We start from the raw sequence: 13,488 nt of genomic DNA on the forward strand, positions 1-13,488 counted from the left end.
GAGGCCCAGATGAGAGGCGGCACGGTGACTCAGCCGTTAGCGCTGCTGCCTCACAGCACCGGGAACCCGGGTTCGATTCCACTCTCAGGCGAGTGCCTGTGTGGGGTTTGCATGTTCTCCCTGTGTCCTGTGTGGGGTTTCCCCCCGGGTGCTCCGGTTTCCTCTCACGGTCCAAAGATGTGTCAGTTAGGGTGGATTGGTCATGGGTAATGCAAGGGTTACAGGACAGGATTGGGGGCGGTCCTCTTTGGAGTGTCAGTTGGACTCGATGGGCCAAATGGCCTGCTCCTATGCTGGAGGAGATTCTGGGAGCTCAGCCACGATCCTTTCAATGGTGGTTTGAGGGACTGAACAGCCTGATTCTCCTCCTAGTTCTTATGTTTACAGTTGCTGAAAATTCCAGGGGGATCCTGGAGGATTGATAGCTCCACGTCTCATCTCTAACATAACGTCAGAGCGGGCCTGCATGCAATATACTGATGGGAACATGTCGGCACGCACAGACATGAAGACGGGGAATGTAAACCACTTAGTGCATTTCTACACAAAGTGGCACTGAGGTCTGCCTACGTACACATCACCGCCAGGCCGCACCACGTCCACATGACCCTGAAGTCTTGGGGCCCAAGCCCTGCTCTTGCCTCTGGGAGCTGACACTCGCAGTGCACTCCTGAGAGAGTGCTGCGCTGTTGGAGATGTCAAACCGAGGCCCCCGCTGATCACTGTCCCTCTCTATCCGACAACGTAAAGATTCCAATGGGGAAGCAGAAGGGAAACCGCGCCCCCCTTCCCCACATCAGAGGCTGAGAATATGCCTCACCGGGGAATGGAGCTGACTCCTGGTTTAATGATAAAGGACCCTCACGCCCACCCGATCGAGCTCACCAAACAAGGCATGTCGTCCCCTTGACCAACTTCACTTACATCTCTTGGAGGAGCTGCTAGCCAGGGTCACCTCCGACATCCTCATGCCAGACTTGGCCAGGGCATATATTCGACCTTCCTGTAAAACACAGGCAATGGTGGGGTGCGGGGAAGAAACAGTTGGAAATTAGTTCCCATGTCCAAAGCTTAAGTGACTAACCCCAATCAGGAGCAAGGGGCAGAGAAGAGTCAGCTACTAAATTTGCAGGCATGATCAGAATCGATCTCATTCGCCTTGGCACAGTGGGGTACCATGTTCATCCTGGAGCGAAGAGGGTTGACGTGCAAGTCCTGGACCTGAGCACAAAATCTGAGGCTTACCTTTCCACTGTGCAGTACAGGGCACGATCAGATTGCACGGCATTAAAGGGAGCATTTGTCTGCCCTCTCAGGGCATTGCTGCAAGATTTCCTGATGTGGCCGTCACAATCCATCCCATGTAGGATCGCTGCCGTTGGCCAGGTTTCCCATGGCGAGTCACTGCTGGTGGACCCTCTTCGAAGTTCTGGTCTCCCTATCTGAGGAAGGATGTTCTTGCTACAGAGGGTTTACCAGACTGACTAAGGACTACAGGATGGCTTAGGACTATATTCACTGGGGTTTAGAAAAATGAGGGAGATTCTCATGGAATCCTACAAAATTCAAAGTAGACAGGGTAAGCAAGGATGTTCCCCCCAAGTGACCAGGGAGTCCGGAACCAGGGTTTCGCAGTCCAAGGATACACAGTAGGCCAGTTAGGACTGAGATGAGGAGATACTTCTTCAGCTAGAGAGCGGTGAGCCCATGGAATTCTCTGCTGCAGAAAATGGTTGAGGCCAAAACATTGAGTGTTTTCAAAAAGGGTTTAGATATAGTTCTTAGGGCTACACCTGGTCGTATTTTCCACGTTTCTGTGTTTAGTCCACTCCCATCAACTTCCTAATGTCAAAGGTTGTGAGGTGTTTGGGCAAGGCTGTACAAAGATCAGTACGTTGTTTGTGATCAAGGACTCGGAGGTGGTTGGGTTATCCTCTGACCTTTGAAAGGAAAACGAAAACGGTGAAAGCACGGGGAAGGTGCCGGGAATTGTGCTGATTGGAGAGCTCCTCCAGATGGTTAGCACCAACACCATGGGCCAGATGGCCTCCTAATGTGCTGGCTATGAAAAAAAATAAGAACAGAAAGAGTAAAAGGGTCGGAGGAACAAAAATCTTGCACTGAGCAGAACAGTAGAGGAAAGGTATTAAATAGGGATGTTGTGATTGGCTGTATCCTGGGTTGCAGAGACGTCGAGAAAGACCAACTAGTACAACATATCACTGTCATAGTCGCAAATATGTAGTTGCAATTGTGACTATCTCTGCACACACTACAGTTTCCCCTGTCTCCATGTATAATAGAAACCGCTATGTAAACATGTCATGCTGTAATTACAGAGATAATGGGAACTGCAGATGCTGGAGATTCCAAGATAATAAAATGTGAGGCTGGATGAACACAGCAGGCCAAGCAGCATCTCAGGAGCACAAAAGCTGACGTTTCGGGCCTAGACCCTCTGATGAAGGGTCTAGGCCCGAAACGTCAGCTTTTGTGCTCCTGAGATGCTGCTTGGCCTGCTGTGTTCATCCAGCCTCACATTTTATTATCATGCTGTAATTACACCTGCCTACCACTGGTGGTGACATGACATGCCAGATGTGTCTATCCTGGCTCCTTTTACAGCAGGGAAACTGCCTTGATCCTGATAGCTCGACTTCCCGATTTGGTGCACATTTTAATACTAAATTATAGACAGTCGAGTGGATAGCATCAAGATGACAATTGAATTTTCCAGGGTAAACTTCCTGTTGCCTTCCCGCTCCTGCACCTACAAGGACACCGATGGGAGTTTTGTTCCAGTTTTCAGAAGGAATATTGGAGATTACCATCTAACAACTGGTGGAAGGATCGGACCAGCCAATGTCCTCCAATTCTGGCTTCCACAGGACCAGCTCTACTTTGGGGGTGGGTGGGGGGAGGATTTCTTTCTCCTCTCTACAAACCTTGACTGCAGCAGTCAACTGCATCTTCCTTCAGGGCTCTGGACTGTCACCACAAGAGAGTGTCTGGAGTCACAGACTTCAAGCTAAGTGACAGGAAAACTCGAGGGGACACGAGGAATAATGTTTTTATGCAGAGGGCATCTGGGATTCACTGCCTGAGCTGGTTGGGGGCAGCAGAGGCCCTAAACCCTTTTAAAAAAGTACCCAGACCTGTGCCTTAAGTGCTGCAGGGCTACAGGCCAATGTGCAGGAAGGGGTTCAGCTCCCAAAGTGTGGGGTTCAGCTCCCGAAATGGGATGAAGTCAGAAATCACACAACACCAGGTCACAATCCACCCCAGTTAAACAGCGGCACCTACACATCATCACAATGTGACGATTAATGTGGTCCAAATAAATCGTTGTGCACATGCTAACGTGTGCCTCACCGCTCTTTAAGTACAGTTCAAGGCAACTTCCCAGTGAAACGCAGACATGTAATCCCAGTAATTCAGAGATAGCAGGAACTGCCGATGCTAGAGAATGTGGGATAACACACTGCAGAGCTGGATGAACACAGCAGGCCAGGCAGCATCAGAGGAGCAGGAAAGCTGACGTTTTGGGTCGGGACCCTTCTTCAGAAATGGGGGAGGGGAAGGGGATTCTGAAATAAATAGGGAGATAGGCGAAGGCGGAGAAGAGATGGATAAAGGAGGAAGTGGTGTGGAAAATACCGCCTCTGTTTGTGGATTCGGGCATTCTGCTCTGCAAGGGTGGAATGAGTAATGTGTCCCAGTCATAGCCTCACGCAGCAATCTGCCCAAGAGAAGGCCCCTCTGGTTTCAGAGGGGGGATCTCTACCAGGGGAACTGGAAGCTTAGAGCTGGCGGGGCTGGTTTCAGGGTGCTGGTGTGTGACACAGAGACATTGGAAAATAGGAGCAGCAGGACATTTGGCCCTTCCAAATCCCTCCACCATTCACTGGCTGATCATCCAACCTGTTCCCGCTTTCTCCCCATACCCTTTAGCTGTAAGAACTACATCTGCTTCTTGGAAAAAATTTAGTGTTTTTGCCTCGACCGCTTTCTGTGGCAAAAGAATTCCCGCAGGCTCACCGCTCTCATCATAAACAGCCTGGCCTGTGTCCATAAACTGGGACTCATGGCTTGAGACACCCTGGTCATCAGGTCATCGTTGCTTCCTCCGATGAGAATCACAGAATCCCTACAAGTGCAGAAGGAGGCCACTCGGCCCGTCAGCTTCACACCGACGCTCCGAGGAAAATCCCACACAGACCCACCCCTATCCCTATAATCCTGCATTTCCCGTGGCTAGCGAACCCTGGGCACTATGGGTAATTTAGCACGGCCAACCCACCTAAGCTGCACATCTTTGGACAGTGGGAGGAAACGGAAAGAAACCGACGCTGACACGGGAAAAATGTGCAAACGCCCCACGGACAGTCGCCCAAGGGTGGAATCGAACCCAGGTCCGTGGCGCTGTGAGGTAGCAGTGCTAACCACTGAGCCACAGCGTCATCCCATTCGAATTATTTCTATGAGATCTGCCCATCCGTTCTCCTAAACGCCAGCGAATACGAGAGTCCTGCCCTCTCAGGAGTCAGTCTGGTAAACAGTCCTGAGGTAAGGAGACCAAAACTGTACACAATATCTGAATCCCGCTGCGCGCCCCCCCCCACCCACCCCCGAAAACCGAGGTTGGCCCAGTGGGGTAGAGTGAAGGAAGTTTCCTCTTACCCAGGAGGGCAAACGATGCAGGGGGGGAGGGGGAGGCTCGTTCCTGGAGGAAGACCTTTCTGAATCCACTGAAGCCTCCTTCGACGCCGGTAGTGACAGCGGTGGTGGTGGTGGTGACGGTGGGGATGGAAGGGAGCCGTCCCGGGCCGGGGTGCCTTCGCACTCTTCCGTGTCCATCCGCTCGGGAACGTCGTCGATGTCCGTCTCCTGGACCCGGATGGGCCGCCGGGCTGGACCAGCCGGCTGGAAGGCGGGGCAGACGATGTCAATGCGGACAAGGCGGTGGGGCCTGTCGGAGGCCCCGGCCTGCGGCTGGCTGAGGTGTTTCTTCGCCAGCTGGATGCTGTCCCTCGGCGCCAGTGGCGTCCTGGCCTTGGGCAAGGTCATGCTGGTCACCACAGGGCCCTCCCTGGCCGCCAAGGCTGGCAGGGTGGACCTTGGCCTCTGGGTGGTGCCTTCGCCGGATGTCGGCGCTGAGCAGCCCTTCACCACCACCATCTCCCGGGCGGCCCGCAGCGGGGGCCTGACCTCGGGCCCGCCTCCGCTGTCCTCCTCCAGGCCTGGACCGGGCTCCAGGGGGCAGGCCTCAGGCCGGACCGGCCTACTCCCCGCCTCGGCCCGACCCTCCTCCCCCTCCAAGGCGATCCATCCAGGCCACTCCTCCCCCTCCTCGGCGCAGGGCTCCTCACCCGCCGCCGCGGGCCGGGACTGAGCCACAGGGGTGGTTTCGGGGGCCACGACCGTCGTCGCGTCAGCTCCCGGTCGCTCGCTCCGTGAGTCTGTTCAAGCAAAAAAAATCAAGCTCCCGGTTACTGGGACGGCCCAAATGTGTCGAAACCAACAGAAAATGGAGAAACTCTCTCAATATTAATGGGGGAGGGATGGGGGGGCTTTAGAGCACATGCAGTGGAGGGGGGGATAAATATACAAACTGAGAGGAGTAGACCATTCAGCCCTTCTGGCTTGTTCTGCCACGCAGTCTGACTGTCCAATCCCAGATCCTGTTATCCCCCCTTTCTCCACATGCCCTTTGACCCCAGTTAGGCCCTCAGAACTACATGCAACCTCCTTGTGAAAACGTTCAGTGTTTTGGCCTCAACCGCTTGCCATAGAAGCGAATACTCTCTGGGTGAAGGCCTTTCCCGATCACCTCAGTCCTAAATGGCCTAGCCCATATCCCAACAGGGATTGGGAGGGGTTTGGTGGGGGGGTTTGAGATGAGGGTGGCGAGTGGGACGGCATGAGGCTGGGCGGAAGGGGTGGGTGAGTGGATTGGGGTGGTGGGGGGGCCCACAGTGTTGGAAAGTGGAGCGTAATGGAGGGGACGGGGCTCAGGGAAGGCTGGTGTCTCGGGATGGGAGCTGATGGAGGTGGTGACGGTGAGGGCAGGTCAGGGGTATAGCGCTGGACAGGGAGCAGGGCTGACCAACAGTGGGAGGGGCGTTACAGGAAAGGGTGGGGGTGACAGAGTGTGGGTTTGAGAGATTTCAGGATGGCCTGTGGGTGGGGGTGAGGTGCACGGTTAGGGGTGGGGAGGGAGGGAGGGGATGGAAATGATGACATGGGGACACTGCGATGCTGGGGCTGGATGTGGGGTCTGCAGTTGGGTGGCTTAACTAGCAACAGGGCTATCCCTGACTTACAATATGGCCTTTCTCAGAGGTGCTATCAAAGAGTCACAGAGATTTACAGCATGTAAACAGGCCCTTCGGTCCAACTCATCCATGCCGACCAGATATCCTAAATTAATCTAGTTCCATTTGTCAGCATTTGGACCACATCCCTCTAAACTCTTCCTATTCATGTACCCATCCAGATGCCTATTAAATGTTGTAATTGTACCAGCCTCCACCACTTCCTTTGGCAGCTTATTCCATGTGTGTATGAAAAGCTGGCCCTTAGGTCCCTTTCAAACCCATGCCCTCTAGTTTTGAACTCCCCTAATGTGGGGAAAAGGCCTTGGCTATTCACCCTGTCCATGCCCTTCATGACTTCATAAGCCTTTATCAGGTCACTGCTCAGCCTCCGTCGCCCCAGGGATATGGCCCCAGGCTATTCAGTCTCTCCCTGTAGCTGAAACCCTTCAACCCCAGCAACATCCTCATAAATCTTTTCTGAACCCTCCCAAGATTCCCAAAATCTTTGCTATAGCAGGGAAACCAGAATTGCAAGCAATACTCCAAACGTGGCCTGACCGATCTCCTGTACTGCTACAACGTGAACTCCCGTACTCAATGCACCGACCAATGAAGGCACACGTACCAGACGCCATTTTCACCACCCTGTCTGCCTGCGACCGCGCCTCCCCTCCCATCCCCCGCACCTTGCACCCCAAGGCGCTTTGACCACGATCTGGGTTGGGAATGTTGCAAGGGAAGCCTCAGGCCTTGCTTTAGTGTCGCACACGTTCTCAGCTCCGGTCCACTACTGCCTCTTCCACCCCTGCTTTCGATCCTTGCCGCCAGCCTGAACATTCACTGACCCCTCCCCGTACAAGCGCCCTGACACTGAATGTTTCTGCACAATGTGATCTTGGCAATCGGGGCCCAGCTTCAGTGCTTGCAAGGGTAGTTGTGGTTCTGGGAGTGGGCGCACTGGCAAAGAATTCCTGCCACGGGGGCAGGATGGGGGTATTAAAAGGGTGCACAGCCAAGCGGTTGGTATATCTGTTCCCAGTCCAATATTCATTGCCGTACAGGGGGTAAACAGGCAGTATGAAGGCTTTTGTCAAAAGCAAACAGGCAAATACTATTCCCTCCCCCCAACCAACCCAAGGAACAGGTCAGGCCACTCGAGAGCCTGCTACTCCACCCAGTCACGTCACGGCAGCTCAGCATTTCGATCCTATTTCCCATCTTTCCCGAACGGGGAACAAATCTAGAAATCAGAGGCTCAAAAGTTTAAACTGACTAACCTCTTGCCCCAGCTGCCACTAATATTAACCTTAGCACTGTGTGGGATGCAGAATTCCAAATTCCTGTTATCTTCGTATCGCCGCTAACTTTAAAATGTTGCCCCCAAAGCTCTGGGATCCCCAGCAAGAGGGAGGTTTCATCTGGGGCTCCATCCATACGTGGAGCCCCCAGCGTTAAACTCAATCGCCTGGTCTCAACACCTTAGGCTGTCGAAGTTTAACTGAGCCCTTTACGTGCCGGCATTCTTCTTGTGGGTCCTAAGTGTGGAGTCTCAAATGGGACATCTGCCACAGCGATGGCCCTCCGAGTGAACTGGGGGCAACAGCAGCCCTGCCCCTGGAAGACTCCCAGGTCGAATGTGGGGCGGGGCGGGTGGTGGGGGAGGTGGGGGGGGTTTCGTGTTGACAAGGGTAGCATCAGACGGCAGGAAAGACCGGCACAAAATGTGCCGAAGCGCACGCAAACCCACAATCCTCTGAGGCATCGGAGTGGGGTTGAGGTGGAGGACTGGTCAGGAATAGCACGCCGGGTTCGAGGACCTGGAGAGAGGAGGTGGAGGCCATTCAGCCCATCCTGGCTCCCAGCCAGAGCAAGCAAACGAGCATCCACCTCCACAGCACCAACACCCCCGCTCCCCCAATCCCGGCTACGCCCACCAATCCTGAATTCCCCCAGCTAGAAGCCCTGCAAATTTTCTTTCCAGATAATCATCCAGTTTCCTTTGGAAAACCACGATTGAAGCTGCCTCGACCACACGCACAGGCAGTTCCAGGCCCTAACCCCTAGCTGTGTGAAAGTTCGCCTCACATTACCTCTCTTCATTTTGCTAACCACCTTTTATTGGTGTCTTCCCAACTCGTGTGCCAATGGAAATGGGTTCTCTCGATCTGCTATATCTAGAACCATCAGAGGCTTGAAAAGGCCCTTCCAACAACCTCTCAACCTACCTCTCTTTCACTATTAAAAAAAAATCACCACCTGCTCCGCTCCATCCATGAACATCCTCATCCCTGGGAAGTGTTCTCACAAATCTCCCTCCAATGCCTTCACATCCTTCCCAAAGTTCCCTTCCCAGAACTGGACACCGTGCTCCAGTTGAAGCCGAACCAGGATTTTGTAAAGCTTCATCGTAACTTAATTACATTTGCACCATTCGCTTACAACCTACTCTGTATCCCATTTATGTTCTTGCCTCGATTTTGAAGGGATATGTTTAGTGGAGGCAGGCGTTCCTTGCAGTCTGGGAAACTAGGCTTCCCCCCCAAAAGAAATCGATCTGCTTTGACAGTTGCCTCACCGTGCTGTACAAAGCAGTTCAGCTGGTAAATAGGGAGGGTCTGAATGGTCGAACCCAAAAGGTGACAGACATTCCTACTGGTTAATCCCTGGTTATTGAGTAACAAAACAGGGTACTACGTTTGGGCCTGTAAATCTGTTACGGTTGTTCCACTGAATCATTCGATTATTAAACAAAATATTACAGGAAAGCAGTCAAACATTAAACCCCAAGGTTAGATATTTCCAAAACCAACTACGTCTCTGTCTGTTTATCCTACGGCTCGTGAGTAGAGTCGATTTTCACCGTAACATACACGTACAACCAGTTTCTGTAACACTTTCATCATGCCTTTATAGTTGGGGAATGAGCCTTTGGCTTTTGCAGTAACATTCCTGACCGCGAGTCAAAATAGGAGCACAGGGAAAGAGAGGCTTGAATTTATATAGCACCTTTCACTTCCTCAGGGTGTTCTAGAACTCTTAACGTATCTCTCCTTTTGTTTTTCTCATCAGAGGTTAGCCCATCCCGAGTTGCCCTTGAAATGATTGGTTTGCCAGGCATTATGGGGAGCAGTTACTATATTGTGGGGTGTCCTGGAGTCATGTCTAAGCCAGAGCTGGACATTTCTGCCTCTAAGGGGGCATGAGCAAACTGCATGGGCTTTTAATAGCTTACTTGGTGAACTGAACTACCTTGAACCCATATCCCCACAGCATTCACCTGGGCCTCTGGATTGCTGGTCCAGTGACAATGCCACTTGGCCACTATCTCTTCCTCCTCTGTGAACTTCTTCCCTTCTCTCTCTCTCTCTCTCTCTATCTACCTTTCTTAAACTGCGGCTTAAATCCAGCACTTACTTTTGGTTACCTGCCTTAAGATGCCCTTACTCCACCTGCTCGTAGGGCTTTATCTGTCATGCACTCCCATAAACTGCCTCAGGGCATTCTACAACATCCAAGAAGATGGAACACAAAAACCATTCATTGACGTAGAACCGGCTCTTAGTAACTCCGTTTGAAGACACAGCTTCCGGTCAGTCACTTACAACACGCTCAATACCACAAAGGCAGTAACTTCCTGCTGCCGGCGGGCTCAGATTTACAAAGACAGACAAACACATCATGTCTGCATGGAAGGACATGTGAGAGACCTGAGGAAAATGCAGAGGAGTTTCCGCACAGGAGCAAGCCAGCGGCACTGATCGGCAAAGAACTGACCAGGGCACGACCGCAACGAATGCAATTTCACTGGCATCTTAGAGACTCCCTCCCGCAAAAGTCCAGAGCGAAAGGAGGCAACCGCGGGGCTGTCGGAGACGATGTAAATGGGGTGATGGGGAGCATAAGATTCAGGCCGCTGTATAAACCCGTAGCTGATCCCACCTGACACCACTTTCCAAGAGAGAGAGAGAGAGAGAGGCCTAACTGTTCTCTCCAGTGGGCAGCACGGGGCTCAGTGGCCTCACAGTGCCAGGGACCCCGGGTTCGATTCCGCTCTCGGGCAACCGTCTGTGTGGAGTTTGCACATCGCCTGCGTGCGTCTCCCTCAGGGTGCTCCGGTTTCCTACCGCGGTCCCAAAGGACGTGCAGTTGAGGTGGACTGGGCGTGCTCAATTGCAGGGTTACAGAGCGGGGAATCGGGATGCTCTCCGCAGATCCGACAGGCTGAATGGCCTTCTTCTGTGCTGTAGGGATTCTATGATTCTCCCTCCACTGGACAGTCGGCCCCGCCTGCCTCACCCACCCACCAAAGCCACACAGCCACCTCCTAAAACCTGTGAGTAGGACAAGGAGCGACAGTGCCTACAAATTCTGTCCAGTCACAACTCGCTACCCCCCCGCCCCCCCCCCCCCCCGCCCACCCCACCCAGGCATTCGCGATGAAACAATCTGGCCCAGCGGCTGCACTTTTCATTTCCGAGTCGGCACAGCATGGCCGGAAAGTCCCAAGGCGCTTGTGGGGCTGCCTAGCCTTCGGGGTAGGCCTTAAAACCCACATGCCCCTGAACTGAAGGCTTCGGTCTCTGGGACTAGGCCCCAAACCCGCGAGGTCCAGGCCTCGGTGGGGGGGGGGCCAAAAGCCAGTGACGACCGTAGTTTTCGAACTGTAACCGCCACACCCTCGTCCCTCCTCCAAGACCCCCACCCCACCCCGTTCCCCCGCCCCATTTCCACCCCCTCCCCAAAACTTTAACGGTGGAGGAGATGCGGTAGCCAGTCCACACACAGCAAGATCCCACGTAGGTCGTGATGTGACACGCAGCCTGACGACGGAAGGATACCTCACGATTAGCGGGAGGGTCTGAGAAAAGAGGGTGGACGTACTGCTGAGAGATAGTAGGAACTGCCGACGCTGGAGAATCTGCTGATAACGAGGTGTGGAGCTGGATGAACTCAGCAGGTCAAGCAGCTTCAGAGGGGCAGGAAGGCCGGCATTTTGGGCCTAGACCCTCCTTCAGAAAATCATACTGCTGAGGCTGCACAGAGAGCAAAGCGGTGGGGTGGGGTGAGGTGGGCGGGGAGGGAGCGGGAGGTGTTGTTGGTTAGGGAGGATTATATCGGCCGGTTTCAGAGGGAACTGGATGAAGATATGCCAGACAAAGGCTTTGAAGGGAATGAAAGCTGGAATCGTCAAAAAAAACTCCCAGACCACCCAGACAGACCAAAAGGTTTCTGGTGTTCCCCTGTGTCAGTGAGCAGACGCACACACATCTTACTCTAAAGCCAGCCAAACTAGAACATGGAAAATTCAAATCAGAGCTTTCGCACTTCAAGATCTCAAATTCCTTCAAAAGGACAATACCTTGAATCTTGGCATGCAGGGCCTGAATCTGTTCAGCTTGCTTCTGGGTAGTTACTCTGAGATGTTGGTTTTCGAACTCCAGCTTCAAAATTCGAAAGAAGAACGCACCACAGTGAGACGGGAAGGGAGGAAACGTGCATTTGTGTGGCACCTTTCACCTCTGTCAAGCGCGCAAAAGGCCTAGCAGCCACCGAGGAGGTTCCGAATCACAGGGCCTTGATGTTCCCGCTTTTATTCCGCCACCACCCCGCTTTCCACTTTGGAGAGGGCGTGGCACACTTGGTGACACCGCAATCCCAAATGCCCCAGCTGCATTGGGATGCACCCGATGATGAGGGCACCGCCAGGGTAATTCAGGAAATGCCCCCATAGCCTCCACAGGCCTCCGACCTCGGCTGCGCGGGTTCCTGTCAGCCCCCCCCACCGAGCTAGGTGCCCTCTCGGTGCCAGCCCTCCTTGCCGGCAGCAGACAGGAAGACATTGCCCGATGTTAGCCAACTAGCTGTCTGGGTTGGGGGAGAGGGGAAGGGTGCTAATAAGGGCGACTCTCTGCTGGAGGGTTGGGAGTGAAGAGGATTGGCAGCGCAGGCGGGCGGCAAACAGACAGCAAGGAGAGCGAAGAACCGGGAACAAACGGCTTTCCGGAGAAACTGGGACAGACCTGGAAAACCCACCCACCCACGGTTTGATTATTTAATTTATTCATTCACAGGATGAGGCTCGGGAGGCATTTATAACCCAGAGGGCAGTTAAGAGTCAACCACATTGCTGTGGGTCTGGAGTCACATGTAGGCCAAACCAGGTAAGGAGGGCCGTTTCCTTCCCTAAAGGACATCAGTGAACCGGTTGGGACTTTCCCCGGCAAATCGGCAAGGGATTAATGGTCATCATTAGATCCATAATTCCAGATATTTTGTTGAATTCATATTGCGTCATTTGCTGTGGTGGCTTGGCCTGGCCTAGAAAGGCTCAAAGCAACGAGGGTCAGGCTGCGCGGCAACTCCAGGCTGGAGAACCAGGCAGGATCCAGAGGAGGTGGTTTGAGACGTTTGGGGTCAGGTCAGAGGAGAGAAACTAAATCCTCTGAGCGAAGACCAGAACGAGGAGCCTCGACCGTTCACGCCAGATCACTCCCCCCCCGGGTCAGGAAAAAACCCCCTCCGAGGAAGTACGGTGGAAATCTGGAGAGGGGAGCAGGAAGGGGAGGGAATGCAAACAAGGAGCGTGACCTCTGACCGAATGGTGCTTGTGGTGTGCAATAATATTTTGACATCTTCGACCAGGAATGTACATCAATCATCTGATGATAAGAGTTGGGGGCGGTGGGGGGGGTCAAGGAATGTGCCGAGATTCTGGGAACTCAAAATCTCTGGAGGGCAGCAGGTTTGCACCCTTCGGCGTACCGTAGTTGCCCAAACTGGTGGTTTTTGAGGAGGTGGGGAGAGGGTGCACAATGAAAGTGTGACAGGAACACCCTCCTCCCTGAGCCACTTCACACACATGTCAGAGTCCTGGCAATGGGGGGGGGGGGGCGGTGGTGTTGGTGGTGACAGGGTAGGTACAGGCCTACTGAGAACAGGCCTGACCACCCCACACCGGAATTAGCTCCCACTTCCCTTCAATTGGGACTACGTGCTGCGGACCCAAATTCTGGGAGTGGGGTGGGTGGGAGAGAAGGGGGTGAACTCCAGGGTGGGTAAAACCAAGCTGCCCCGGAGAAAAGGGGCTTGCTCTGGAGAAAAAAGTTTGGGCTGACGTCCTCCTTGGCTTTGGGTCAATTCGTGGACGTCTGGAGGTAGAAACCTCCAGTCT

The 13,488-nt window shown here is 53.5% G+C and overlaps 1 protein-coding gene across 4 annotated transcripts in view; it reads right to left on the reverse strand.

The window, feature by feature from the left end:
* Window positions 1–13,488, reverse strand: part of plekhh1 (pleckstrin homology domain containing, family H (with MyTH4 domain) member 1) — a 138,988-nt gene that overhangs the window by 62,189 nt on the left and 63,311 nt on the right. For all 4 annotated transcript variants that reach the window (XM_048538191.2, XM_048538194.2, XM_048538195.2 and 1 more), the window contains 3 exons: window positions 11,677–11,758; window positions 4,681–5,459; window positions 925–1,003 (listed from right to left, as the gene is read on the reverse strand). In XM_048538191.2, coding sequence (XP_048394148.1) covers window positions 925–1,003; window positions 4,681–5,459; window positions 11,677–11,758 — 940 coding nt within the window. The remainder of the gene's footprint in view (window positions 1–924; window positions 1,004–4,680; window positions 5,460–11,676; window positions 11,759–13,488) is intronic.

The sequence above is a fragment of the Stegostoma tigrinum genome, chromosome 10 (assembly GCF_030684315.1).
Source record: "Stegostoma tigrinum isolate sSteTig4 chromosome 10, sSteTig4.hap1, whole genome shotgun sequence".
In the NCBI taxonomy this organism is placed as follows: Eukaryota; Metazoa; Chordata; class Chondrichthyes; order Orectolobiformes; family Stegostomatidae; genus Stegostoma; species Stegostoma tigrinum.